General features: G+C 41.1%; 1 protein-coding gene across 1 annotated transcript in view; it reads right to left on the bottom strand.

The window, feature by feature from the left end:
- The window catches only part of LOC125465730 (protein unc-13 homolog A-like), a 390692-nt gene that overhangs the window by 255078 nt on the left and 107927 nt on the right, over positions 1 to 27687 (bottom strand). The window contains exons 5-8 of the mRNA XM_059638582.1: positions 26064 to 26187; positions 19260 to 19333; positions 18011 to 18062; positions 1811 to 1846 (exon numbers count right to left, since the gene is read on the bottom strand). Coding sequence (XP_059494565.1) covers positions 1811 to 1846; positions 18011 to 18062; positions 19260 to 19333; positions 26064 to 26187 — 286 coding nt within the window. The remainder of the gene's footprint in view (positions 1 to 1810; positions 1847 to 18010; positions 18063 to 19259; positions 19334 to 26063; positions 26188 to 27687) is intronic.

Consider the following 27687-nt stretch of genomic DNA (forward strand, 5'->3'; position numbering starts at 1 on the left):
AATAAACTCAGGTGTTATTATAATAAAGGGCTTTGATACTTGGTGATGACCAGGTGAGTCAAGAATTGCATAGCATGTTCTAAAGATTTATATTTCATTGCCAGAAGGATGTTGGAAAAAGATTTAGTAATAACTGTCAAAAAGAAAGAAATATATAAATACCTGAGGGGAGGATGGGGTGGGGAGTTGCAGCACAAGTAAAGACCAGAAAAGTGGGACTACTTGGATAACCAGCATTGTCACAGTACAAGGAGCCAAGTGGGCTCCTATACTGCATCATTCTCTGATTCCAACTTCTAACTATGCACAGCTGTGTAAAGCAATTATAAAAATTTTATCTGAACTGTAAACATCTGTTTGCATATGATTCAAGGCTCTGTTGGTGATGGATAAAATTTATTGGCAAAAAATTCCTGGACTCAAGAAAAACCAAAACAACCAAGTGTTCTAACCAAATACATAATACAATAACCCACAAATTTTATATGCAAGCAGCTTCTACATGCAGAATTCACTGTAACATATTATAAGATAGTAAAAAAAAAATCAAACACTGCTGAGAATTTTTTGAAAACAGTGGTTGCTAAGTAGGTCATTAGTTGGCAACGGGGCAGTAATCCCTTGATACACATGATTAATTCCCCACAGTGCAAGCTATAAACCATGGAAGCATTATTATGGGGGAGTGTGGAGCAAAAACTCAGATATCTCTAAAAAAGCAGTGGAAAATTATTATTCAAGGTCACTCCAGCACATTTGAAGGAATGAGTCATTGAAAGGTAGAGTTCTGCTAAAGTTAGCTTGAAGGCTGCCTAAAGGCAAATCAGTGAAAGGATGTAAAATATTTTCCATATTTCATACCTAAATAATACAACTTACAAAGTACGTGACATTATCAAACCCACTTTCTTGTTTCCTTTTCACTGCTCCAGTGGTGCAGTTTAGCCTCCTGCTAAAAATCAACACCGCCGTAAGCCTGTATTGATTCAAACTGAGACTGCTACATTGTCCACTTAGTTGCACAGCACCACACAAAACTAAACTAGCACTTCCACAAAACAATTACTCCTAACGAGGATTTAACAACGGAAAATTATCTTCATAATTTTTAACCTAATGCCTGGAAAATGGAACAGCTTCAGAGGTAAAGTGCAATCATTATGTGTCCAGTTAGCTTAAAGAAAAAGTACAAATGTCTTCTACAAACTTTTCATATTATCGGGGTAAAACACTGTTTTTGTAACAGGAAACAAGTCTACTCCTTACTGTTAATGACCAGTAAATACAAAAATAGAGAGTTATCCACCAGACTACACACATTAAATTTAATTTGCTTTGTAAATGAAGGCACAATGAATTACCTGCTAAAGACCAGTTTGTGAATAGTGTTTCATGTTTGCAGTGCCATTACCAAAAGACAAATCAGGTAATGGATCTGATCAAATTGATCAACATAGAACAATTTTGATTAATTGGAAAATGAAATATTAAGCTTGTGACTAGCTAATAGAATGGTTAGAATGTTTTGGCAAGCATCTACCCTTCTAACTATTAAGTTTGACTGAAATTAAATTCAAATAATTTTAATGCACATTTATTAGTTATCAGTATTAACGTACAAATAAATGGCCTTTTCTTGGAAAACACATAATCTGGTCCATTAACCTCATATTGCAAAATCTGTGGGTCTATTGTATAGTTGTTATCACTAGCCCAGTATATCCTGTCATCCAACCTACATATTTGACTGAATCGGTAATCTAACAGAACAATAACTCTGGAGTCAGCCAGAAGCAAAATAATTACATACTTTGTTGGTCTCCCCAGCCGAAATAGCTCCAGTTGCCTGTGGGGTAGCAAAGGATAGCAAAGAATTAAAAGAAACTACATTGTAATAACAGAACTAAACAATAATTAAAGCAAGCAACCTAGAAGTTCCTCTGAATATTTACTCAGCGTTCAAATAAAAGAAAAACACTTTTTTGAAAAACCAGAATGCTTCCAACTCTGCAATGAAGTTGTTTTGTTTTGTAGTATGCTGTTAAGCTGCTGCTGTGCATCCAATGTCTCATTAAAATTGAAATACTGTGGGACATATTTATACATAATTGCAATTGCACCTTGTGTTTGATTTATGGGAAGCTACCAAAACAACTTTATCCCAATAATTATACTCTGGATGTACTGAGAAGGGAGACAGGATAATTGATGCAGAAGCAGAAATGTGCTGCTAAATCTTCTACGTAGGCATAGTACTTTGAAATAATTTTTATGAACGTATTAAAATATAGTTAATCACTGGTTTAGTGTTAACAGAAACACAAGAATAGCAAGTGTTCACCGAGAGAATTTGGTCGGGAAAAAATAGTATCGCTCATGGAGGAATTTCCCAGCTTTTCACACATAACCCTTTACTTAAATTGCATGATAACTGGGACGGGTAAGGGGGAAGAGATTACCAGTGAATTGACTGCACAAACAACCTGCATAATATCTACATAGTTTCAGCTAGATCAGCTAGTTGGCCTTTTTCCATCCCCTTTCTTCATGTTATTACATGCAAAAATTTGTTCACTTAGTACTTAGGGTTACAGGACCCACAGATGCAGTGGCACTTCACGGTGGCATTCAATATATCACTGGGAAGCGGCAGCTTAGAGCATGCACTCTAGGATATTCCAAGTTTGAACTAATTGAAGTACTACACACCAGGGTAAAACACAAAATATTAATGAGGACCCGCAAGATCAGATGTCTGAAAAGAGGAGGAAGAACATGGCCACTTTCAGCTTCAGGCTACTCTCAGATGTCAAGTTCCAGGACTGAGGCCACCCATTATGTACACAAAAGGAGATAATGGGAACTGCAGATGCTGGAGAATCCGAGATAACAAAGTGTGGGGCTGGATGAACACAGCAGGCCAAGCAGCATCTTAGGAGCACAAAAGCTGACATTTCGGGCCTGGATCGTTCATCCAGCCCCACACTTTGTTATGTATACAAATGAATACTGATTTCTGAACATCATCAATGCCATATTTGTACAGCAGACTCTCGCATGAAACTTCATGTGGGAGTGTATAATACCTTCACATTCTAACAAAGCCAACAATCACAACTGGGGATCTGGATGTGAGTTTGCTCGCTGAGCTGGAAGGTTAGTTTTCAGACGTTTCGTCACCATTCTGGGTAACATCATCAGTGAGCCTCCGACGAAGCGCTGGTGTTATGTCCCGCTTTCTATTTATCTGGTTAGGTTTCCTTGGTTTGGTGATGTCATTTCCTGTTCTTTTTCTCAGGGGATGGTAGATTGGCTCCAAGTCAATGTGTTTGTTGATGGAGTTCCGGTTGGAATGCCATGCTCCTAGGACAAGCCAAACAGAGACATGCACGAGAATTCCTAGAAGCATGGCATTCCAACCGGAACTCCATCAACAAACACATTGACTTGGAGCCAATCTACCATCCCCTGAGAAAAAGAACAGGAAATGACATCACCAACCCAAGGAAACCTAACCAGATAAATAGAAAGCGGGACATAACACCAGCGCTTCGTCGGAGGCTCACTGATGATGTTACCCAGAATGGTGACGAAACGTCTGAAAACTAACCTTCCAGCTCAGCGAGCAAACTCACATCCAGAACCTCAACCTGAGCTACAAATCTTCTCAAAACTCGCTAACAACTGGGGATTTTGTAATCAATACCACAGAGGTTTCAAGCTTCAAGATAAGGGAGTTTGTTTTGTTTGGATTCGCCAGCTGGAAATGCATCTTAAATTATATACAGGCTTCAATAATCTTGATACCACACACGGATGCGTTCCCAAATGAAACATATGCTCAGCAAATACCCAGCAACAGGGCTGTGGCAAGGTATAAGAGAACCATTTCATAGAAACTCTACATAATTTGGATGTAACCTAACCCATTCTTAATTACCACACGCAGCAATAAAACAGCCAGAATCAGGCAGCCAACATTCGGGGCAGCACGGTGGCTGTGGTTAGCACTGTTGCCTCACAGAGCCAGGATCCCGGGTTCGATTCCCACCTCCAGCGACTGTCTGTGTGGAGTTTGCACATTCTCCCCGTGTCTGCGTGGGTTTCCTCCGGGTGCTCTGGTTTCCTCCCACAGTCCAAAGATGTGCAGGTTAGGTGGATTGGCCATGCTAAATTGCCCGTAGTGTTCAGGGGTGTGTGGGTTATAAGGGGATGGGTCTGGGTGGGATGCTTCAAGGGGCAGTGTGGACTTTTTGGGCCGAAGGGGCTGTTTCCACACTGCAGGGAATCTAATCATACTACAAGACATGCCGTCAATGGTGCATCTTATCACTTCAAAGATGGGGGCAAATAATTATCCCATCCCCAGGAATATTCAAAAGTTATTTAAACCATTTTCTTCCAATTATAGCAGGCCATTATATTAGGGGTAAAAGAGCTTAACCTGTGAGACGGTTATCAAGTCAAAGCACTGAGGAGTGCATTGAATTTGAACATTTTGCAGACAGTTTATACTAGACCCATGTTTCCATACCTTCCAATGAAAAATATGATGGTTGTGATGAGTCAAAGTGTCGCGTGTGCTTTGGGAACTTGATACAGTAACAGAGAGGCAATTCCAAGCTTAAAAATTGAATATACAAACATTGTTAGGTTTCTCTAAATTGCCACAGCTGAGAACTGTTCTTTGAGAGATCTGGACTCTCCCAGATATTGTCCACCATCTATGCTCTCCAACCACCTCTTTCTAGCTTATGGATCCAGTAATCAAGTTACATTTGAATAAACGTGTAGGAATCTGCTATATACACTCCTCTTATCATAGGCTATTTTTCTCCAATGTTTCCTGCTAATTTTGCTTACTAGTAAGCAATAACTAGAAAGAACATTGTGAACAGTTGACCACTACCAGTGCAAAGGTGAGTGGCTACATTTTGAGAATGAGAGATAAAGAAAGAGAGCAGGTGCTTATGACAGAGAGCATATGCAAGAGAATGAAACTGAGCAAGAATAAGAATGGCTGAGAACAAGAATATGAGGTGAGACCAAGCATGAGCAAGAGCACGAGCGTGAGTGAGTATAAGCAGGAACGTGTGTAAGCATATGTAAGAATGAGCTTATATGAGAGGGGCAGCATGGTTTTTAAAAAGTCCAAAGGCCAATTTAACAAGTACCATGAAATTGGTGGAGGGAATGGCAAGGAAGGTTGCCATATTGGTGGATATAACAGGTCTTCCAATAAGAAGACAGGTCATTGCTAATGTGCATTCTGGAGTTGTGTGCCAGGACCATGCAGACACATCCTGACATAGCTGATTCTGTGAGAAGTTGAAACTTTTGATGGCAATTACCCAGCATCTAGAACCCTCCAAAAGTATTCCCAATTCTGAATTACAGTTGGAGGAATCTAAGTGATTTACCTCAATAAGCAAGAAAACTAAAGGAGTTGAAACCTGCTCTAACAACTAAACTGACCCTGAACTTACCACTAAGCATCCAACAACCCCAACTGTCCAACCCCTCCATACCCTTCAAACATCTAACACTGCCTTCCTAACCTTCCCCAATTCAACCCAAAGCCCAAATCCCACTAATATGATCCACCTACAGCTGGCAACCTACCCAGGCCATCGCCCGCTTGTCTACCTTCCTGTTTACACTTAAATGGCATCCTCATTCCCCCATTCTCTATCCATTTCACAACAGCTATCAAATTAATCTTAAAATCTTAAAACCATGGAATTACGGCAACAATTGCCAGAAAAGAAGATGTGGTTTCATCACCAACTATGTGGATTGCTGAGCTTGATTGTGTCAGCTGGAAAAATCTCCAACTAAGTGGCCTTTTGACTGATCTGGACTGGAAATAGACTGCATGACACAAAAGCAAGTCATCCTCAACTTTACCGCCTTTTGCCTATGACACTACCCATGATTTGATGTTAGTCTATCTCAGTCTCTAATATACTTAAAATCCCAGCCTCTACAATGAAGAAATTCCAGAGTTACCACCTTCAGGAGAATTCCTGCTGATCTGTATCTTAATTGAATGACACCTTACTCTAAGATTACGCTCTCTGATCCTAGACTCACCCATGAAGGGAAACAACCTCCCCCAATCTACAATATCAAGTCCCTAAAAATTCTGCACACTTCAATTAGATTTCTCACTCTTCTAAATGCCAATGATTATGAGCTTGATCTACATAACTTCTCATAAGAAAATCCCTCCATTCCTGGGATCCATCCAGTGAATATTCTCTGGCTGGCCTCCAATGTCAAAATATCTTTCCTTAGATAAGGGAACCAAAACTGTTCACAGTATCCCAGGTGTGGGATGATTAGTGCTTTGTATAGCTTTGACAAGAACCTCTTATTTTTTGAAGCTCCATCCCCTTTCAAATAATGGCCATCATTCAATTTGCATTTCTTACTACCTGCTGAACTTGGACACTAGCTTTTTATGATTCTTGGGCTGGGACCCCCAAAAACCCTCTGTGCTGTAGATTTCAGTAAGTTTTTTTTTCAATTTATATTATATTCAGCCCTTTTATTCTTTTTGCCAAAGTGCAAAACCTCATATCTCCCCATACTGTGTTCTGTCATGGTTTTTCCCAACTCACCAAAACTATTTACATCTCTCTTTAGACTCCTTGTTTCATCCAGGTTACTGCAATCCCAACTATTTTTATGTCATCTGTACACTTGATAATGACACAATCATTTCTGTCATTACCATTCTGGAAAATTTCCCTGTTCCTACAAATTTCTGTCATGTGAATTAGCCAACCCTGTATCCATGCAAATGTACTACACCCAACACGATGGGCTCTCATCTTAATAAGTAGCTTTATGTGGGTTATCTTATTAAATGCCTTTTGGAAATCTATACATATTACATCTTCTAGTTCCCCTTACGATTATTCCCCTTTATCTATCCTGATTCTTACCTCCTTAAACAACTGTAATAAATTGGGATTTCAACCCAGATCAAAAGATTTGAATAAATGTCTTGGAATCAAAGTCTTTAAAGTTTGTATAGATAATCACATCAAGTTTTGTCATTGCTGGAGAGTGGACACACCTATTTCTATTAATTTGCATCAGTCCATTTTATATTTTATACAACACAGCTAATCTATGTTTCCCCTTTTCGCTACAGTGGTTCATATTCCAAATCTTTGACCAAATTATTGCATTTATGTAATGTCATATTAATGCAATATAGTGGATTCTGTGCAAGGATGATCAAGGATCAATTTATACTTTTAGATCAATTTTAAACTTTTTTTATTGTGTAATACAAATCTACAATCTATGATTGGTTAGAAATTAATGGTACTGTGTCCTGGTAAATTACACTGATGGCTATATTCCCTTGGGACTAAAGCATGTATTGTTACTAATGTGTGGTTGATGAAACGAAATCCAAATATTTACGTGTTTGACTTGCCATTAAGCCTAGTCGAGAAAATACTATTTCCTTTAGTTACAATGAAAGACGTTTTACTGACGATAATTTTTTAAAAAATTATCTTTTATCTTTCATAAAGAATACATCATTTTTATTATTACTTTTAAGTTGCACCTCAGGCAGAGCTTGGAATAAGTTTTTAAAAGGCTCTCAAAAGCACATTTCTCTCATGAATTTTTGACTTGGAGGAATTGCAATGGTTTAGGTGCAGCTGGGAGGGTAAAGCTCTCACAATGTGAACCAGTTCAAGTGTACATTACAAACATATTAGGCTGATTGCTTGCAGTCTTTTTGTTTGATCACCAACTTTAAAAAAAGTTGGTCCTTCAATTGGAGTGATATTTTACTTTTAAGTTTAATAGCTCATGTAATGGTTTCTAGGGCATGCTGAAACAAGAAAAAGTCAATTGAGGGATAACCAAATCTCATTAAACTATCACAATATATACAAAGTTCTCATGCAGCCACAGCATATATGTAGGAGGTTATGTTTGTGGTCAATAGTTAACCTAAACGATGTTGCTAGTGGCATATTTAGTGATGGTAATGCAGTTGAATGCCAGGGAACTAATTAAAACTATGTTTTTTGAGATAGCAACATCAGTCAAATGTTACCTTAATGGCAGTGGCGATCATTCTGCTCTCACCTCTAGAATTCAACTCTTTTCCACGTTTGGATCAAGGCTGTGGTGACGTTTGAAGCCAAATGTTTCTTGGTGGAAGCCCAATTAGCAACATTTAACAAGTTATTAGTGCATAAATGCTACTTGCTAACACTGTTAAAAATACCTTCCATTAACTTGCCGATTAAAAGTAGGCTGATAGGACAGCAATTAGCCAATTCAAACTTTGTTTTGTTATTTGTGGACATGACATACTGGGACAATTTTCCAAGTTGCTGAATAGATGTCAGTACTATAACTACTGGAACATCTGGTAGGAGGTGCAGCTAGTTTTGAAGCACAAATATTCAGAACTAGTTTGGAGCCATAACTTCTGCTGTATACCATGTACCCAGCCAGTTCATGATAGCACATTGCTGCAGATTGGCATTGTGATGGAGACTATTTCAGAAGGAATGCAAGATCACTCAGCCATTCAGTAATGCTGGCTAATTACAATTGTAAATAAGTTGGCCTCATATTTTGTACTAACATGCTGTGCTCCCCATCATTTAGGATGTAGATGTTTGTGAAGTCAGCTCCTTCTCCTGTTCACTGTTTGAGTCTCCACCACCAAGTGGATGTGGGAGGGCTGCAGAGCTTTAATCAGGACAATCGATGGCCCATAGTATGCTCCATCCATTGGTTAGCACCCTTGTATTTCTGTGTTCTAGTCTTAAGAGGTTGGTACCTTATTTCTAAGTATTTCTGATGCTGCTCCAGGCATGATGTCCTGGCTTAATGGAAATGGTACAGTGAGCGATATGCCAGAGCATAAGATTCATATTGTAGTGGAATTTCAATTCTGCTATAGCACATGGCCCAAAGCACTACATAGATGTGTAATTTTAAATTGACCTATTCTGAATCTGTTCAATTTAGGACATTTGTAATGCTACACATTTGGAGTGTGATGACAACACTTTGTTACTACAAGAACTCTGCAGCCATCACTTCTAAAAATGCTGTCATAGACAGGTGCATCTGTGATAAGTAGATGGGAAAGAATAACGTTAGGTAGACTTTTCTAATTGCAGATCTTTGCACTATTTACAAGCTTATCTGGCAGGTGTACCCTCGGGACTCACTATGCTGCTCCTAAGTCAGCCTGGTCACAGACATCGAAGACCTAACCAAGTGCCCATATTGTGTTCCTGCTACCTGTAGTGCTTCTTTTCAAATTCAACTAAGATGAGTCATTGGCCACATACAGTTGTAATGGAATGCTTATTATTTTGCATTGTATAAAAGAATGAAGTACAAATCAAATTACATTAATTCACAGAGCTGATCTGTGTATTCATCTTGCGTTGAATTAAATAAAGCAGTAAATGATTTCCAACTGGCTTGTCTTGTCAAATGTTTACTACAATTTGAAGTGTTTGATCAGGAACAAATATAACAGTAACAAAAACTGGGTCAGGTCACAAGGAGATAGTAAAATTGTACTCCCATATAAACCAATAGAAGGCAGTCAGCTGATAATGGGAACTGCAGATGCTGGAGAATCCAAGATAACAAAGTGTGGAGTTGGATGAACACTACAGGCCTAGCAGCATTTTAGGAGCACAAAAGCTGACGTTTCGGGCCTAGATCCTTCATCAGACTCAAGGCCTGAAACGTCAACTTTTGTGCTCCTAAGATGCTGCTTGGCCTGCTGTGTTCATCCAGCTCCACACTTCGTTATCTTAGAAGGCAGTCACCTCCCAGGAAAGGTATTCTGCCTGTTGTATTTGAGAAAGTAAGTAAAAAATTGTAATCAACATCGCTTTCACATCTTGATCTGTTTGCTGTTGGTGTCATTCATCTTGTAATATGATCCAATGAATGCAATGCCTTAGAACGCAATTTTAAATAATAACTAAATACCAGATGAATAAATTATTTAAGTCCAATGAAGTAAAAAGATCACTTCAATGAATGCAAGAGAAAAAAGAAATGTATCTATTAAATCAAATTAATACCAGGTAACTTCAAATTCCTCTTCATTCCATTAACTAAACCTCATCTTCCATAATCAGCTTCATGTGACAACCTTAGCATAGTTTTATTACTAATATTATGAGCACAGTTCTACTATGCATGTACAGTTCCTTCATTCTTGTTGCTCGAGGTACTGCAAAGATGTAACCTTGGCTCATCTGCTACATCTATACTCTGCTCCTCAGAACCATTACGTACAAGATCAGGACCAATTTGCAGACATTTGGTGCTAATAAACAGTTCTACCTCAACACCACTTCTACCAATCATTAAATTCCCCCATGTTAATAGATTATCAGATCTTGAACATGGCACATGTCGCAGATCATTGAGAAGATGAATGTCAGTGCCTTTGGCTCTCACCATGAACTCTAGTTCATTCCCTGTGTCTACAACCCTCCTTAGTCATTCTTCCATTTGTAATCTTGGCATTCTGCTGGATCCTAAGCTGAATTTTAAAAGTCACATCTTTTCCACTGACAAAAACACGTAGTTTCACCACTGAGAAGCTACCTGTTTTGCCTCCCAGAACTTAGTTCTTCTGCTGAAATTCTTGCTGATGCCTCATCATCTCCAGAATGAATCATTTCATTGCTCTCACTACTTTACATCATCATCAATCTATTAAAACCAACTTGTGCAAAGCAGACAAACAGGAGGCTGGAAGAACACAGCAGCCCAAACAGCGTCAGGAGGAAATGAGCAGTCAACATCTCGGGTATTACTCTTCTTTCAGACTGGATGTGGGGTAGGGGGAGCCGCATATAGAGAGGGGAGGAGGAATAGGTGGAGGCGGAATGGTAGTGACAGATGAACAATGGTGGTAGATACGATCCGGTTGGACTATGGGAGGATGAATCTGGTTGGTGGCTGGAAGAGAGGGTCAGAAGGTGGAATGGAAGGAAGGAGGTGGAGCTGGAAGTAGAGGCAGAAGGATGGGTGACAAAGTTATTTCAAATCGGAAGAGGATTCAGTGTTGAGTCCTTGGACTGTAGGATGCCTAGGCGGAAGATAAAGTGATGTTCTTCAAATCTGCATTCCAAGTCACAGAAACATGGAGGAGGCAGAGGATGGACATGTCGGAGGGGAAATGGGGCAGGGAGGTGAAATGGGCAGTGACTGGGAGGCTAGGTTAGCCGTTACAGGTCAGACAGAGATGCTCAGCAAAATGGTCACCTAATCTATGTTTGGTCTCACCGACGTAGAGAAGACCGCATCGGGAGCACCGGATGCATTGGACTCGTTTGGAGGAGATGCAGGTGAAACTCTGTCTCACTTGGAAGGGCTGTGTAGGGCCTTGAACGGAGGTGAGGGAGGTGGTGTCTAGGAAGGTGTTGCATCTTTTATAGCTACAGGGGAAGGTAGCGGGTGGTTTGGAGTAGTTGGGGAGTCTGGCGCAAGCTAAGGAGTGGCAAAGGCAATGGTCCTTGCAGAAGGCAGACAGGGTTGGGATGTGGAAGATATTCCAGTGGTGGGTCTAACTGGAGTTGGCAGAAGTGCTTAAGGATGAAAAATTGGATATAGAAACTAGTGGGGTGGAAAATTTGGACAAGGGTGACCCTATCTTTACTTTGTTTTGTGGGGAGGGTTGTGGTTACGAGCTGTGGAGCAGGGAATGGAGGAGGGGCGGTGGATGACAGAGGCGGGGAAAGAGCCATGTTCGAAAAGGGCAGACATCTGGGACCCTTAGGAGTGGAACATCTTCTCATCAAAGCAGATACGATGGAGATGAAGAAACTGGGAAAATGGCATGGAGTTTTTGCAGAATACAGGGTGGGAGGAGTTGTAGTCTCGGTAGCTATGGGAGTCTGTGGGTTTAAAGTAAATGTCAGGATGGAATCTGTTGCCAGAAATGGAAACGGAGAGGTACAGAAAGGGAAGGGAGGTGTCTGAGATTGACCAAGTGAATTTGAGGATGGGATGGAAGTTGTTAGCAAAGTCGATGAACTGCTCCAGTTCAGCCTGGGTGCAGGATGCAGCACTGATGCAGTCATTGATGTAATGGTGGAAGAGTTGGGGAGCAATTCTGATTATGTACTGAAAAGTCACTGTTCAATATAACCAAAAAACAGGCAGGCTTGGCTGGGGCCCTTGCAAATGCCCATGGCAAATTCAAGAAAGTGGGAAGAACTGAAGGAAAAGTTATTGAGGGTGAGGACTAGTTCAGCGAATCAGAGGAGGGTATTAAAAGGGGGCTGGATGGGTCTGTTGGAGAGGAAAAAACTGGAATCCTGTAGGCCATCCTTTTGGGGTATTGACATGTACTGGGATTGAACGTCCATAGTAAAGATGAAGTGCTGGGGGCCAGGGAACTTGAAGTTATCAAAGAGGTGGAGGGCTCGCTTTATGCACCAGATGTAGGTGGGGTGTGCATGGACCAAGGGGGAGAGAATGGAGTCTAGGTAGGAAGAGATGAGTTTGGTGTGGCAAGAGTAGTGGAGAAGATGGGTCAGCCGAGGTGGTTAGGTCTGTGGATCTTGGGGAGCAGGTAGAACTGGGCAGTGAAGGGCATGAGGATTATAAGGCTGGAGGTGGTGGAGGGGAGGTCACGGGAAGCAATGAAATAACGAACAGTGTGGGAGATAGTGGTTTGATGGGCCATAGTGGGGTCATAATCAAGGGAGAGATTGGACAATGTCGGAGAGTTGGCATTCAGCTTCTGTGACAGAGGTCCATCCTCCAGACTAGCACTGCTCCATCTTTGTCGGTAGGGATTGGTGTGGTAAGAGCAGAGTACTACACATTTGGAGCGGGAGATGTTGGAGTGGGGGATAGGGGTGGAGAAATCAAGGCAGTTGATGTCAAGTTTGTAGTTAAGAATGAAGAGATCCAGGGTGGGTAAAAGGCTAGCAGGGTGTCTCCAAGAGGAGAAGTTTGGAGGGGAGGGAAGGGGTCCCCGGAAGGTGGTTGTGAGTCTTTATTGAAGAAGGCATGGAATCAGAGGTAGAAGAGTTCCACATCATGGCCGGCATGGAACTTGTTGAGGTGGGGGTGGAGGGGTAAAAACATGAGTTCTTTACAAACGGTAGACTGTTCAACCTCAAAGTTTGACGTCCAGGGGAATGGTGAACATGCAGCAAGGTTCATGGGTGACATTTTGGAGGGGTCTCAAGGCTGAAGGAGGGGCAGGGGGAAGGGCGATAGCATGTGATAAGGGTGAGTAGATGTGGGAGGGGAAGGCTGGGGAGTACTGCATGCAGCGCGCCATACTCTCTGCCCCAATCCCAGTTTCACTATCAAACCCACCGACAAATGTGGATCAGTGGTAGTCTGGAGGACAGACCTCTACATTTCAGCGCAGAACGCCAACTCTCCGACACTATGTCCTATCTCGAAGGCCAAGACAACATTCCATGCCTGCCAAGATGCGGACCTCTTCTACCTCTGCTTCCATGCCTTCTTCTTCAATAAAGGCTCCCAACTACCCTCTGTGGACCCCTTCTCCCCCCTCCAACCTTCTTCCTCCTCTTGGAGACCCTCTTTCCTGCCCTGGGCCACTTTGTTGCTAACTGCCAATGCAACATTGACTGCCTCAATTTCTCCACGCCTATCACCCACTCCAACATCTCCTGCTTCAAACATGCAGTGCTCCACTCTTTTCACACCAATCCCTGTTTCACTATCAAACCTGCTGACAAAGGTGGGGCAGTGCTAGTCTGGAGCACGCACCTCATGTCACAGAAGACAAACGCCAACTCTCCACGACTACGTCCTATCTCTCTTTTGATCACGACCCCAGCATGGCCCATCAAGCCACCATCTCCCACACTGTCCTCCCTGACCTCATCGCTTGCAATCACATCCCCTCCACCACCTCCAGCCTTATAATCCTCCAGCTCGCACTGCCCGGGTCTACCTGCTCTGCAAGATCCATAAGCCTAACCACCCCGGCCAACCCATCACCTCTGCATGCTCCTATCCCACTCATCTCTTTCTACCCTCGACTCCATTCTCTCTACCTTGGTACATGCACTCACCGCCTACATCCAGGGCATAAACTACGTCCTCCATCTCTTTGGTAACTTCAAATGCCCTTACCCCCAGCACTTCAACTATACGACGGACATTCAATCCCTATACACTTCCATACCCCACAAAGATGGCATATTCAATTTTTTCCTCGCCAACAGACCCATCCAGCACACCCCACCAATACCCTCATCTGATTCGCCAAACTAGTCCTCATCCTCCTTCAATTCTTCTACCTTCTCGAAATCCAGGGTATTTCCATAGGCATTCAAATGGGCCCCAGCTACACCTGTCTGTTTGTCAGTTATGTTGAACAGACACTCTTCAGTACATGCACTGGTACTGTTCCTCAACTCTTCTGCCATTACATCGATGGCAGCAGCAGTGCTGCATCCTGCACCCGGGCTGAACTGGAGCAGTTCAGTGACTTCACTAACAACTTTCACCCCACCCACAAGTTCATTTAGTCAATCTCAACACACCTCCCTTCCCTTTCTTGACCTCTCCGTTTCCAATTCTGGTGACAGCTTACATACTGACATTTACTATAAACCCACAGACTCCCATAGCTAATTAGACTACATTCCCTCCCACTCTGTATCCTGCAAAAGCTTTCTCCAGTTTTCTCAACTCCTCCTTCACTGTCACATCTGCTCTGACGAGGAGATGTTCCACTCCCAGGCATCTCAGGTGTCCACCTTTTTCAAACAATGCTCTTCCCCCCTCCTCTGTTGTCCAGGAAGCCCACCTCCACACCTCCGCCATTCCCCACTCTACAGCTCGGAACTACCATCCACCCCCTCCAAACATAATAAAGATGTGGTTTCCCCTTATCATAACTTTCCACGCCACCAGCCTTTATATCGAACATATCATTCCCAAACACTTCCACAAACTCCAATCAAACCCACCACCCGGAACATCTTCCACACCCTAGCTTTCTCTGCCTTCTGCAAGGACCATTCCCTTTGCCACTCCTTCGCTCACACACTCCCCACCTGGCACCTTCCCTGTAACTGAAAAAGATACACCACCTTCCCAGACACCACCTCCCCCACCTCCATTCAGACCCTAAACAGCCCTTCCAAGTGAGACAGAGTTTCACCTGCATCTCCTCCAACCTAGTCCATTGCATCTGGTGCTCCCGATGTGGTCTTGTCTACGTCAGTGCGACCAAACATAGATTAGGTGACTGTTTTGCTCAGCATCTCTGCCTGGCCTATAACAGCCAATCTAACCTCCCGGTCACCACCCATTTCTACTCCCCGCCCCACTCCCACTCCGACATGTCCGTCCTCTGCCTCTTTCAGTGTCACAGTGACTTGGAATGCAGATTTGAAGAACACCACCTTATCTTCCACCATGGCACCCTACAGCCTGTGGACTCAACATTAAGTTCTCCAATTTCAAGTGACCTTGCCACCGATCCCCCCCCGCCTCCATTCCACATCACCTTCTGACCCTCCCTTCCAGCCACCAACTGGATTCATCCCTCCCATCGACCAACCAGATCATATCAAGCACCAGTGTCCACCTATCATGACCATTCTGCCTCCACCATTCCCTCTCTCTCTTTATCTGCATTGCCTCCCCTACCCCCACATCCAGTCCTGAAGAAGGGTATTACCCATATATTGGCTGGTCCTTTCCTCCAGACGCTGCCTGACCTGCTGTGTTCTTCCTGCCTCTTGTTTGTCTACATTGGATTCCAGCATCTGCAATTTTTTTTCATCTCTAATCAACTTGGACAAGCTTTTTCTCCTTTCTGTTCTATGTTACCACGTAGTCCCCATAACCCTTTCCGAGCTAATTCACACTGGCTTCCATTCACCCAACACATGAAATTTAAAATCCTCATCTACAAATCTTTTGACCTTGGTCAGTCAGATATTTGAAGTCCTACTTTCTGAATTTTAGTCCCTCCATCTCTCTGCTTTTCCTTCACTCGATAATTTTGTTCGAAACAATACCTCTTCAATGTACCCCTTTGTAATTTTGTGTGTTGCTGGCTCTAAGTCCATTTCTGTAGTCCAACATGTGAAGCAGTCCTTTTACATTAAAAAGGTGCTGCTATACCAATAGTTGTTATTGTTGGTATTCTAGTCAAAATGTGATATTTATGATAAACACTTCACTTCGCCTCCTGCCCCATTTAAGTATCAGATTTGCCTTTTAAAATTAAGACTCAAAGCTGCAACACAAAGGGATCTGGGGATACTTGTGCACAAAATAGAAAAAAAGTTAGCACAGAAATGTGGCAGATAATCAGGAAAGTTAATGGAATGTTGGCCCTTATATCAAGTAGATTGAAGTACAAGACTAGGGAACTTTTACTGCAAATGTACAAGGTGCAGGTGAGACTACATCTGGAATTCTACAAGCAGTTTGGTCCCCTTGTTAAAAGAAAGATCTTGTTTCACTGAAGACAGTTCAGAGAAGCCCAGTATCCAGGGACTGTCTAATGAGCAAAGGTTAAACAGGTTGGGACTCTGCTCATTTTTCTAAACTCCATTGAGAAGCGACTTCATTGAAACATATGGAATTCTCAACAGATTCAGCAGGGTAAATACTGACAGTACTGATAAGGTTTCCCTTATGAGAGAATCTAGGACCAGAGGGCATGGTCTCAGGATAAATGGCTGCAAATTTAAAACTGAGATAAGGAGGAATTTCTTCTCTCAGAGGATTAAGTGTCTTTGGAGCTCCTTGCCACGGAGCGCTAACTGGAGCACAGTCCTTGCGTATAATTTAAGACTGAGATAGGTAGATTCCTGATTTCAGCTGGAGTACCCTGTAATAACCTGCACAGACTAGCTAAAACCCCCAAACGTTAATTTTATGATGTCAATAAAAATCTTATCCTGCAAGTGGTCAAAATTGATTCTTTGTCACAGAACATTTGCTATGAACCAGAAAGATTTTGGAGGGCTGCATTTAGAACCCAATTCTGAAGTTATAAGTGATTGACTTTCTTTTTGAAATGCATTCATTAATTGGACACTTGAGAAACACATATCAATATGGCCATAAGAAATGGGAACAGGAGTAGGCTATTCCATCCCTCAAGCTTGCTCCACTATTGGGTAGGATCATGGCTGATCTCACATTTCTCACATCCACTTCCTGTCTTTTCCCTGTATCCCTTGATTCCTCTACTGATTCAGAATGGGTTCTGAAGAAGGATCAAAAACCCAAAATGTTACAACTTCTGGCATTTGTTCTTTGGTTTTTTGTTACATCATGACACACAATTGCACAATAAATTATCACAAAATCACAAAATAGTGTTGTGGAACAGAAAGCGGCCATTCAGCCTGCTGTGCCTGCATCAGCTCATTAAATGAGCATCATTACCTTCCTTTTCCCAACATATCAGAATGTAGCCATTATACTAGTTCATTTTTAAAGGGTCTTTTAAAATATTAGTAAATTGAGTGATTGCTTATGTGTCTACATATTAATCTGAATATTTTTACAAATGGAAAGCATTCGCTAATAGTGAATCACACTGTTCAGATCCCAACTTACTTGGTATTAGATCATTTTATGTATTGTATCAACTGTAGGATAAGAAATTATTTATTAAATTAGAAAAACAAATACACAAACTGGCACTGTTCAATCACTGTAAAACCAGTGGTCCCAACAGTCATATATGAAATAGTGTCAATTAGTTCTCAAGTAATTCAATGGCCTCAGAAGTAAATAAGCAACTTATTCATAATTATTTTAATAATTAATACAGTGACAGAAAGTGACAATATTAATTAGCTATTCCATTACACGCATACATCTATGATAACTAAACAACTCTGATTTTAATGAAGTATGACACAGATTTCTCTTAGCTAAAATTGTTTAGATTCTTTCTGTAAATGAATATCTCGACTTTCAAATAACACTGGTATTCAAATATACTTACAACATTGCGAACCTGGAACGGATAAAGGTCTCTCCTCTTCTTGGAAAACAAACTAATTTAAAGAAGATTGTATAATCAAACCTCAATATTACACGTCATATCAATTTAAGTGTAGTGAAGCATTGAACACTTGAAGACCTTTCATAACGCCATGTTCTGAAATGGCACGGTGCATTCAGCATAAAATGGCCGCCAGCCATGTATAGCCCACATTTTGTGCTAATCAGTGAGGCAACATTACAGTCAACAGTGATTGGTATTCATCCTGCTGATAGCTGGCCATAAAATTTGAGGGCTTTTGAGGAAAAATTTGCTCCAACTGTGTATCTGGTTAGTTGTGGTGCCCTCAGTTGTGCATGTGAGAGCAGAACAAGAAACAGCGAGGTTTTTCAACCTAAGAGATTAAAGCAATTCACAGAATCAAAATCAAGAAGCATAAAGCACAAAACACAAATTAGATTAAAGCATGCACAAAATATAAATTAAAAATTGGGAAGTACAAAATAAAAAAATTAAATAATAAGTATAAACTAGCTTCTGAAGGATTAAGTTCTCACAAATGTAAAATTAAATTTCCAAGGTCAGCCAAGTGTTAGGCAGTAGTCTCTCAATTAAAAATGTACTTATTCCTGCAAACACTAGCATTGCTTTGTTGGATGTTTGGTGGAAAACTCACAGGAAGGTACTCGAACATAATGCATTGCATTTATTTCAATACTCAGCTATCAAGGAGGATCTGGTATAACACAGACTGAAGGCATAACTGCACTAATGCATTGCTGTACAATTTAGTCTAGCAGTGAGCTATAGTAGCAAACACTGATTGCCACACTATTATTCCTATTGCCGATGTCTCGTAATAGAACGATGTAACAATTCAATCCAAAGGAGAAACATTTTTTCTTTAACCCTCAAAGTCATGTCAAGAATGTAATTTCAAGGATTAGCCTTGCCAAAATGACAAAATATTGTTTGTGCTTCAAATATAAAATAATAAAATTTTCTGCCTACAGATGTAAAAGTTCAAATTGGGGAAAACTATCAAAACCAAATACTTAAACCTGAATATACTGATTATGAGTCTGCCCGTCATGCTGGATGCATTTCTTAAAAAAGAAACATCCAAAATTTCAAAATATTCCAAACTTTTCCCAATTTATTTCAATAGATACAGCATGAGTTTCAAGTGAATAATAAAGCATATAGTGATCATATCTGTAATTTCAATTGCACCCTATTTAACACTTACATCTTCATGATCCCTCATTGCATTCAGTTGCTCCAATTTTTTGGCCCAGTAACGTGCCTCCTCTTCTGGGATATCTGCAACAGAAAGTAGAAGCTTTCAAGTAAATTTGAAAAAAATGCTTACACGTCAGAACTTTTTTTTGACAAATCTGTACTACAAAATAATTCAAAGCTAACAGAATCTTGCAATGAGCTATTGAAATGCAATGTAAAAAGCAGATTAAAATTCAACTCTTATTAAAAATCTGATAATTGGACCAGATGCAGTCAAATCGCATCATGACAATTCAATAATTTCATTGTGTTCAGGAGAGGGTTTTAAAGTCAAAGCTGACTATGAAGAAAACTTTGCTTTTTCTCATGAACTATAATAGGTTCAATTCTTTGTTTGACCATTTTATCTATCAGTATTTCTGAAACGCTTGGGTAGTTCTCCAAAAGAGTTACAATTCTTTGAGGATTTTTTTTATTAACTATATTTTGGACTTAATTTCAGAAGTTTTGTATGGATTACAAATGCAATTTTATATATATCATGAATTTTTTTAAAAATTGTAAAATTGTTAGTAGACAAGTTCAGTTCAAGTTTGGCCTTGAAGTTCCACGAATTTTTACAATCAATTTTTTCAGACAGAATGTAGCAAAGTGCCAGTTAGGGGCTGCTGCTGGAATTTGTTGGACAGTAGACCAAGAGTTGGCACAAATTGCTTAGTTAAAACATGTGGTGTTGGATTCAGGGCTGAGACAAGGAGAGTATGTAGGGGTTTTGCTTTAAAGATGCTACGTAAGGTGTAGCGTGCAGAAATGACATGAGGAAAGGCTCCAGCATAGCGATAATGTCACTGAACTAGTGATCCAAAAGCCCAAGCTTTGGTTTAGGGACATAGGTTCAAAGTCCAACATGGTATCTGGTAGAATTTAAATTCGATTAATAAATCACAAATTTTTAAAAAGTCATGACATTATTATATTAAAATCTTGTTTGCTAATGCCCCTAGGGAAACACTTTCGCCATCTTTGATTTGGTGAGGTTTCTTAAATGCCATCTGAAGTGACCTAGCCAGCCACTCAGCTGTATCAAACCACTGCAAAATCCAAAAAGAATGAAAGCACCATCTGACATCGACCTAGATACCAGGAAACATCTGGGACAGCTGTTGTACAGAGCAGTCAGCCTGCCTTGGCCATATTCATCAAATTGAATTTTACAGACCAAGACCTCACCATCCCTGATCATCTAAACCCACTGGCAGAACAGGCATACCAGATGTAGCAGCACTGTGGGACACATCTGAAAAGGAGGTGCCCTGGATGGCCTCAAATATTAACTCTGAACTACAGAAAGTCTCTTGACATCAGATCAAACATCAACAAGAAACCTCCTGCTCATTACCACGTATCACACCTGCCTTGGCTCACGAACCATACTGCATATTGAAGACCATTTCAAAGAAGCATTTAAGGTGGTAAGGGCACAGAAAGTACTCTGGCTGGAAGACCATAATGTCAATTACAAAAGTAGCTCACTAGCACCACTACTCTAAGCCAGCTGAGTACTAAAGGGTGTATTGTTAAGACTCAGTCTAAGAATAAGAAAGAAAAACTTGACCTCATTATACCAACTTAACTATGGAAGGTATACTTGTCCAGTACATTAGTGGTTGACCACCATCACTCATTGTGGAGATGAAATGCTGTGTTTGTGTTGTGTGGCATTGCGACCTTACTAAATTGGATAGTTTTGAACAGTTCAAGTACCTCAAAACTGAGCCTTGAGGAACGGTAGGCCATAAGCAGCAGTGGAATTGTATTCAGCCACAATCTGTAACCTGATAGCCTGGCTGATTCCCCTCCTTTATCATTACTATCAAGCCAGACATCAACTGGTGCAGGAGAGCATTTTGAGAGCAGTACCAGTGACACTTAAATAGGAGGGGACAACTTGGTAAAGCTATATCATAGGACTTCTTGCATGCCAAAAGGCAGAAGTAGTGAGGGATTGGCAGAGCCAAGTAGGCCACAACCAATAGATCACCACACCCAATCAGTTGTACCATCCTGCTACATCGAGATGTGCATGATGGAGGACAATTAATGCAGTATCAGGAGGACAATGATCCACAAATATCTTAATGATGGTGGAGCCCTGCACATCAGTGCAAGAGACAACACAAAAGCAATTGTATTCCTTTTCAGAACAAACTGTTCAGTAGATGATCCATATGGTATCAAGAAACAGTTGAAGACACTGGATGCTGCAAAGGCTATGGATCCTGACAACATTTTATCAATAGTACTGAAGACTTGGGCCCCAGACTTCGACCAAACTGTTCCAGAGCAGCTATAACACTGGCATCCACCCAGCAATTTGGAAAATTGCCCAAGTTTGGCCCATTCACAAAAAGCAGCATAAATTCATCCCAGTCAATTAAAAGCACATCAGTGTACTCTTGATCATCAGCAAAGCAAGTAGGGAAGGAAAGGGAAGAAATAAATATCCCTATCAGGTGGCACTTGTTCAAATATAATTTATGCCTAAATGCTCAGCTTAGATTTCACCAAGGCCTTTCCATCAGCACAAAAAAAAAATCAGGCACCAAAAGTTGGTTTCAATTACAATGAAGTAATGACAACAGACAATTACATTTGGGTAATAAAGTTTGTATGAAACTCAATTATCTCTTCTCTTCCACAACACACATCCATTTTCCCCATGACAACAAAATGTGAGGCTGGATGAACACAGCAGGCCAAGCAGCATCTCAGGAGCACAAAAGCTGACGTTTCGGGCCTAGACCCTTCATCAGAGAGGGGGATGGGGGGAGGGAACTGGAATAAATAGGGAGAGAGGGGGAGGCGGACCGAAGATGGAGAGTAAAGAAGATAGGTGGAGAGGGTGTAGGTGGGGAGGTAGGGAGGGGATAGGTCAGTCCAGGGAAGACGGACAGGTCAAGGAGGTGGGATGAGGTTAGTAGGTAGCTGGGGGTGCGGCTTGGGGTGGGAGGAAGGGATGGGTGAGAGGAAGAACCGGTTAGGGAGGCAGAGACAGGCTGGACTGGTTTTGGGATGCAGTGGGTGGGGGGGAAGAGCTGGGCTGGTTGTGTGGTGCAGTGGGGGGAGGGGATGCACTGGGCTGGTTTTGGGATGCAGTAGGGGAAGGGGAGATTTTGAAACTGGTGAAGTCCACATTGATACCATATGGCTGCAGGGTTCCCAGGCGGAATATGAGTTACTGTTCCTGCAACCTTCGGGTGGCATCATTGTGGCAGTGCAGGAGGCCCATGATGGACATGTCATCAAGAGAATGGGAGGGGGAGTGGAAATGGTTTGCGACTGGGAGGTGCAGTTGTTTGTTGCGAACTGAGCGGAGGTGTTCTGCAAAGCGGTCCCCAAGCCTCCACTTGGTTTCCCCAATGTAGAGGAAGCCGCACCGGGTACAGTGGATGCAGTATACCACATTGGCAGATGTGCAGGTGAACCTCTGCTTAATGTGGAATGTCATCTTGGGGCCTGGGATGGGGGTGAGGGAGGAGGTGTGGGGACAAGTGTAGCATTTCCTGCGGTTACAGGGGAAGGTGCCGGGTGTGGTGGGGTTGGAGGGCAGTGTGGAGCGAACAAGGGAGTCACGGAGAGAGTGGTCTCTCCGGAAAGCAGACAGGGGAGGGGATGGAAAAATGTCTTGGGTGGTGGGGTCGGATTGTAAATGGCGGAAGTGTCGGAGGATAATGCGTTGTAACCGGAGGTTGGTGGGGTGGTGTGTGAGAACGAGGGGGATCCTCTTGGGGCGGGTGTGGCGGGGGCGGGGTGTGAGGGATGTGTCGCGGGAAATGCGGGAGACGCGGTCAAGGGCGTTCTCAATCACCGTGGGGGGAAAGTTGCAGTCCTTAAAGAACTTGGACATCTGGGATGTGCGGGAGTGGAATGTCTTGTCGTGGGAGCAGATGCGGCGGAGGCGGAGGAATTGGGAATAGGGGATGGAATTTTTGCAGGAGGGTGGGTGGGAGGAGGTGTATTCTAGGTAGCTGTGGGAGTCGGTGGGCTTGAAATGGACATCAGTTACAAGCTGGTTGCCTGAGATGGAGACTGAGAGGTCCAGGAAGTTGAGGGATGTGCTGGAGATGGCCCAGGTGAACTGAAGGTTGGGGTGGAAGGTGTTGGTGAAGTGGATGAACTGTTCGAGCTCCTCTGGGGAGCAAGAGGCGGCGCCGATACAGTCATCAATGTACCGGAGGAAGAGGTGGGGTTTGGGGCCTGTGTAGGTGCGGAAGAGGGACTGTTTCCCCATGACACCTCACCACCAACCAACCACAAAGATGGAATGGATTTTCAGCTTCAAATGCTTCTAAATTTACAGTTTTTCACATACCTTTACTACGTACAATCTTCAAACTGGTGTTTAAAAGTGTTTTTTTGATAAGCAGTTCATGAAACTAAGGTTTCTTTTTATACCTCCTTAAATTTGCTTACTTACTGTTAGTAAATGGTTAAGCATTGCAAATGACAATTAAGTCAACCAAATTAAACTGAGAACAATCACATCTTCCTGTATTTGCTATTCTGTGGAGTGCCTGTTACATCTAAACTACATACGATTTGAAATATGAAGACAGCTATCACTTATTTTGTAAAATGTGCTCCATATGCAAATTGCATCACAAGAATATTATCCTATTGCAAAAGTTCTGTTTCAGTTTGAACTCTGATCAACTGACTTCCCTGTGTTCCATCACCAGCCAACCTATATGATTTTGTTTTATTTTTAAAAGTATACATCTCCAAGTTAGGTTATTGACTGTACAGATGTGACTGATCAGTCTCAAACAGTGATATCTCACAATGACAGTACTTGCTTGACTTTTTTTCCCCTCAATGAGCTGAGATGGTTCAGTATTAATACATAATGTCAAAAATTCTACAACTACGTCAAAAAGTATCAAGATAAATTCTGACAATAATAATCACTACCTTCACTAAAGTTTAGTTATGATTGTGTATGCATTATACTCAATCAACAGAACTTAACTTGGCAAAAGTGATTTGGTTGACCAACAGCAATCATCTTTTATTCACTTTTGTTCTAAAAATTTAATTCTGATCTGTACGGTTATTATTAACTACAAAACACTGCAGTATGGTGTTTCACAGACATTCTGACATCAAGAAAATCATTAAGAAATTAACTTTACAAGCTTAGAACTAATTTGTGGAAAAACGTTATGCAATAAAGCAACCAAACAGTGGGAGCAGTAATAGGAGAGGAGCAATAACAAAGCGTGGAACTGAATGAACACAGCAGGCCAAGCAGCATCTCAGGAGCACAAAAGCTGACGTTTCGGGCCTAGACCCTTCATCAGATCAGTCTAACAGATCACTGGTACCGCAGCACCACACTGGCATGATGGATTGGATCTCTATTTACAAAGGTAAACATGAGGACACTACTTAAACTTGAAAAATAGCATTGATTACTTCTTAACAAAGTAACAGATATAGTAATTTTTAATAATGTGCCAAAAAATGTGAACTAATTCCTATACATTTGGACATAAATGCCCAAAACACTAACTTTTCTCACAATTCTAACAGAAGCCATTTCTTCTTCCTTCCATCTAAACAGCCTACCGCCAACAGAATTCAGATATTTTATCAATTCCAATACAGTTCCACTACTTGGTTGGCACGGTGGCTCAGTGGTTATCACTGCTGCCTCACAGCACCAGAGACCCAGGTTTGATTCTACCCTTGGGCAACTGTCTGTGCAGAGTTTGTACATTCTCATGGCGTCTGTGTAGCTTTCGTCCAGGTGCTTCAGTTTCCTCCCACAGTCCACAGATGTGCAGGTTAGGTGAACTGGACATGTTAAATTGCCCACACATGCAAGCTAAATGGATTAACCATAGGAAGTATACATGCTGGCTAGATTAATGAATAACAAATGTCAACCCAAAGGAAGCATATCATACCTGTCCACTGAACCCCAAACACTATGCCAATGAACAGTTTCTGCAGTATATGTTGCCCCTTCATACAAAACACCAACATTTTTTGTATCTGTCTGGATGTATGTATCTGAAGGGAGTGTTCAGACGGGAGTGAGAGTTTTAACTAGTAGAGGTATATGTAAATTGTTCATAGTTGTTTACATGAGGTTAGAATCTATTTATTTGTTATAATTGTTCTTGTTAAGCACAGAAACTTGGCTCATGTTTTCTGTTAACCCGAGTTAATCAGACACACATGGAACTTGCAAGCTTTGACAAAATTAACTTTCGTGACAACTCCAGGAAATTCAGGCCTTCACTTCCTGTGCGCTACTAAAGCGAGGTGTAACAAATGTGCCAAATATCAACCAATATTCATCAACCTTACAGATATTTTCATCTCTAACGATAACCAAATATAATTATTTAAAGCCAATGCATCATGCTATCGTTGCTCTGATTTCATGCTAATTTAGCCTTGGAAATACTTTTTCCAAAGGAGGAAGGTACATAGGTACGAGATTTTAAAAGAAACACAAATGCAAAGTAACAATGAAAGAAAGAATTTGATTCATTCAGTAAAGTTATTAAATACTTTGAACAGACAGTGAAAGGATGAAAGTCATAGTGAGAACTACAAGTAAGTTTCATAATTTCAAATAATACACACTCCAAAACAATCAAAAGGCGAAGTTTGCAAAATTTCTAATATAGCTTTTTAATACACAAACACCACTGTTCGTAGTCATGTGAGCACTGATAAATGAGAAATAGATCCTAATGAAACTAGAAGAAAAAAAACCCAAAGCTCAGTCAAAACCTACCAAGTGGTAACTCAAATCGAGTGTCCAACAAAATCCTGTGAAATGTTGGGTCTTTTGTTCCACAGATTTCATTATCTGTCATTATAACCTCTGAGTCAAGAGTCAGCCATTCACCAGGTCCCTCCTTCAAAGAGAAAGAGGAAAGAAAGTGATTGAAATAGAGGAAGATGAACAAAGACAGAAAGGGAAGATATAGTTTAGTTCTGAATGAATCCAACATACATGTTTGAAAGTACAGAGTGTATCGAGGAAGGAAGGATGTGCCTCTTTAATTGATTATAGACGCTTGAGTCAGTAGCATCCACTTACATTGTTCATAAGCAAGAACATTGATACAACATAGAAAAAAATACAAGCAGCTAAGTGTGCATTTAGCCTTTGAAAAAATGCAGATCCAACGAAAGAATAGTTCAACCTAATCACAAATACCAGGTCATCGCCTCTCTATGTAAACTGTTTATCATCAACTCAAAACGTATGGCTTTAAAATATTGATTTTATTGTGCATAAATTTATCAAAATAAATGTAGCTATTCATTTTTCTAAAAAAAAACGTGGTCTAGACACTAAACACAAGGGAGTTATACTGGTCCTGAAAGCACTACAAAAAGAATGATTATTAGGATGAGAGAATGAGCAATGAGAAAAGACAAGAGTAAATTGAACTCTTCAGCCTTCAGATCATGGTAACTGACAAGGGACATAATACAGATCTGTATATTAGTACATGACATTATAAAAGATAAATCCAGAAACTAATCAAATCAAATGGTGATATTAAGATAATTCAAATCAGTGAAAGGCAAAGCCATCTAATTTCAAGCGGTTCTGCACATAAGTAGTGTTTAATAAAAGAAATGAATATCCAAGTATTATAACAGAAAGTAAATCTGAATAAAGTAAACAGCTAGATATTGGTTTGGAAGAAGAATGATGGCCATAACGAGGATGCTTCTCCCAATCCCAAATTTCACTCCATCCTAATTCACTCTCAGCAACACCCTCCTCAAAAAAAATTAAGACTCCAGTAACCCTACCCAAGCCATTGGCCACAACTTTTCTGACCACAGTCATCCTCCCTTTCCCTGGGCTCCTTTCCCAATTCCATCTTATTTTCTGATCCCTTATGCTACTATCGTGAAAGCTGCTGTGATATCTCTTCACTACCACGCTATGATATCATCATGTACTGGTGTGCAAGGTTCAACAGTCATGAGACTTCAGGTCTCCATTAAGGTGCCTGGAGTTTAACGAACCAAGTGTTTACCAATTACAAAATGATTAAAATTAGAGGAACTTTGATGAACTGCTCAACTATTGACAGTGCAGTGGCCTGGTATCACAATCATAAGTAATACTAATTTCCAAGCATATTGCAAAAATTCTAATCTTTTACATATTCTTGAAAAATAAATTGCAGAAATAGTTTAAGATTGTTTTAAGATTTTACTATACAGTAAAAGCAGCACAGAAATAGACCTTGTAGACAATTTACCTGTGATGTTTACACATTTCAAGCCCCTTGCCATTCTGGTTACCTCATGTTGAACATATTCAACTGAAAGATTTCAATAAAATCAAAAAATGTTATAGCTTCGCGCAACATCGAGGGCCGAAGGGCCTG

This window comes from Stegostoma tigrinum, chromosome 30, assembly GCF_030684315.1.
Source record: "Stegostoma tigrinum isolate sSteTig4 chromosome 30, sSteTig4.hap1, whole genome shotgun sequence".
NCBI lineage: Eukaryota > Metazoa > Chordata > Chondrichthyes > Orectolobiformes > Stegostomatidae > Stegostoma > Stegostoma tigrinum.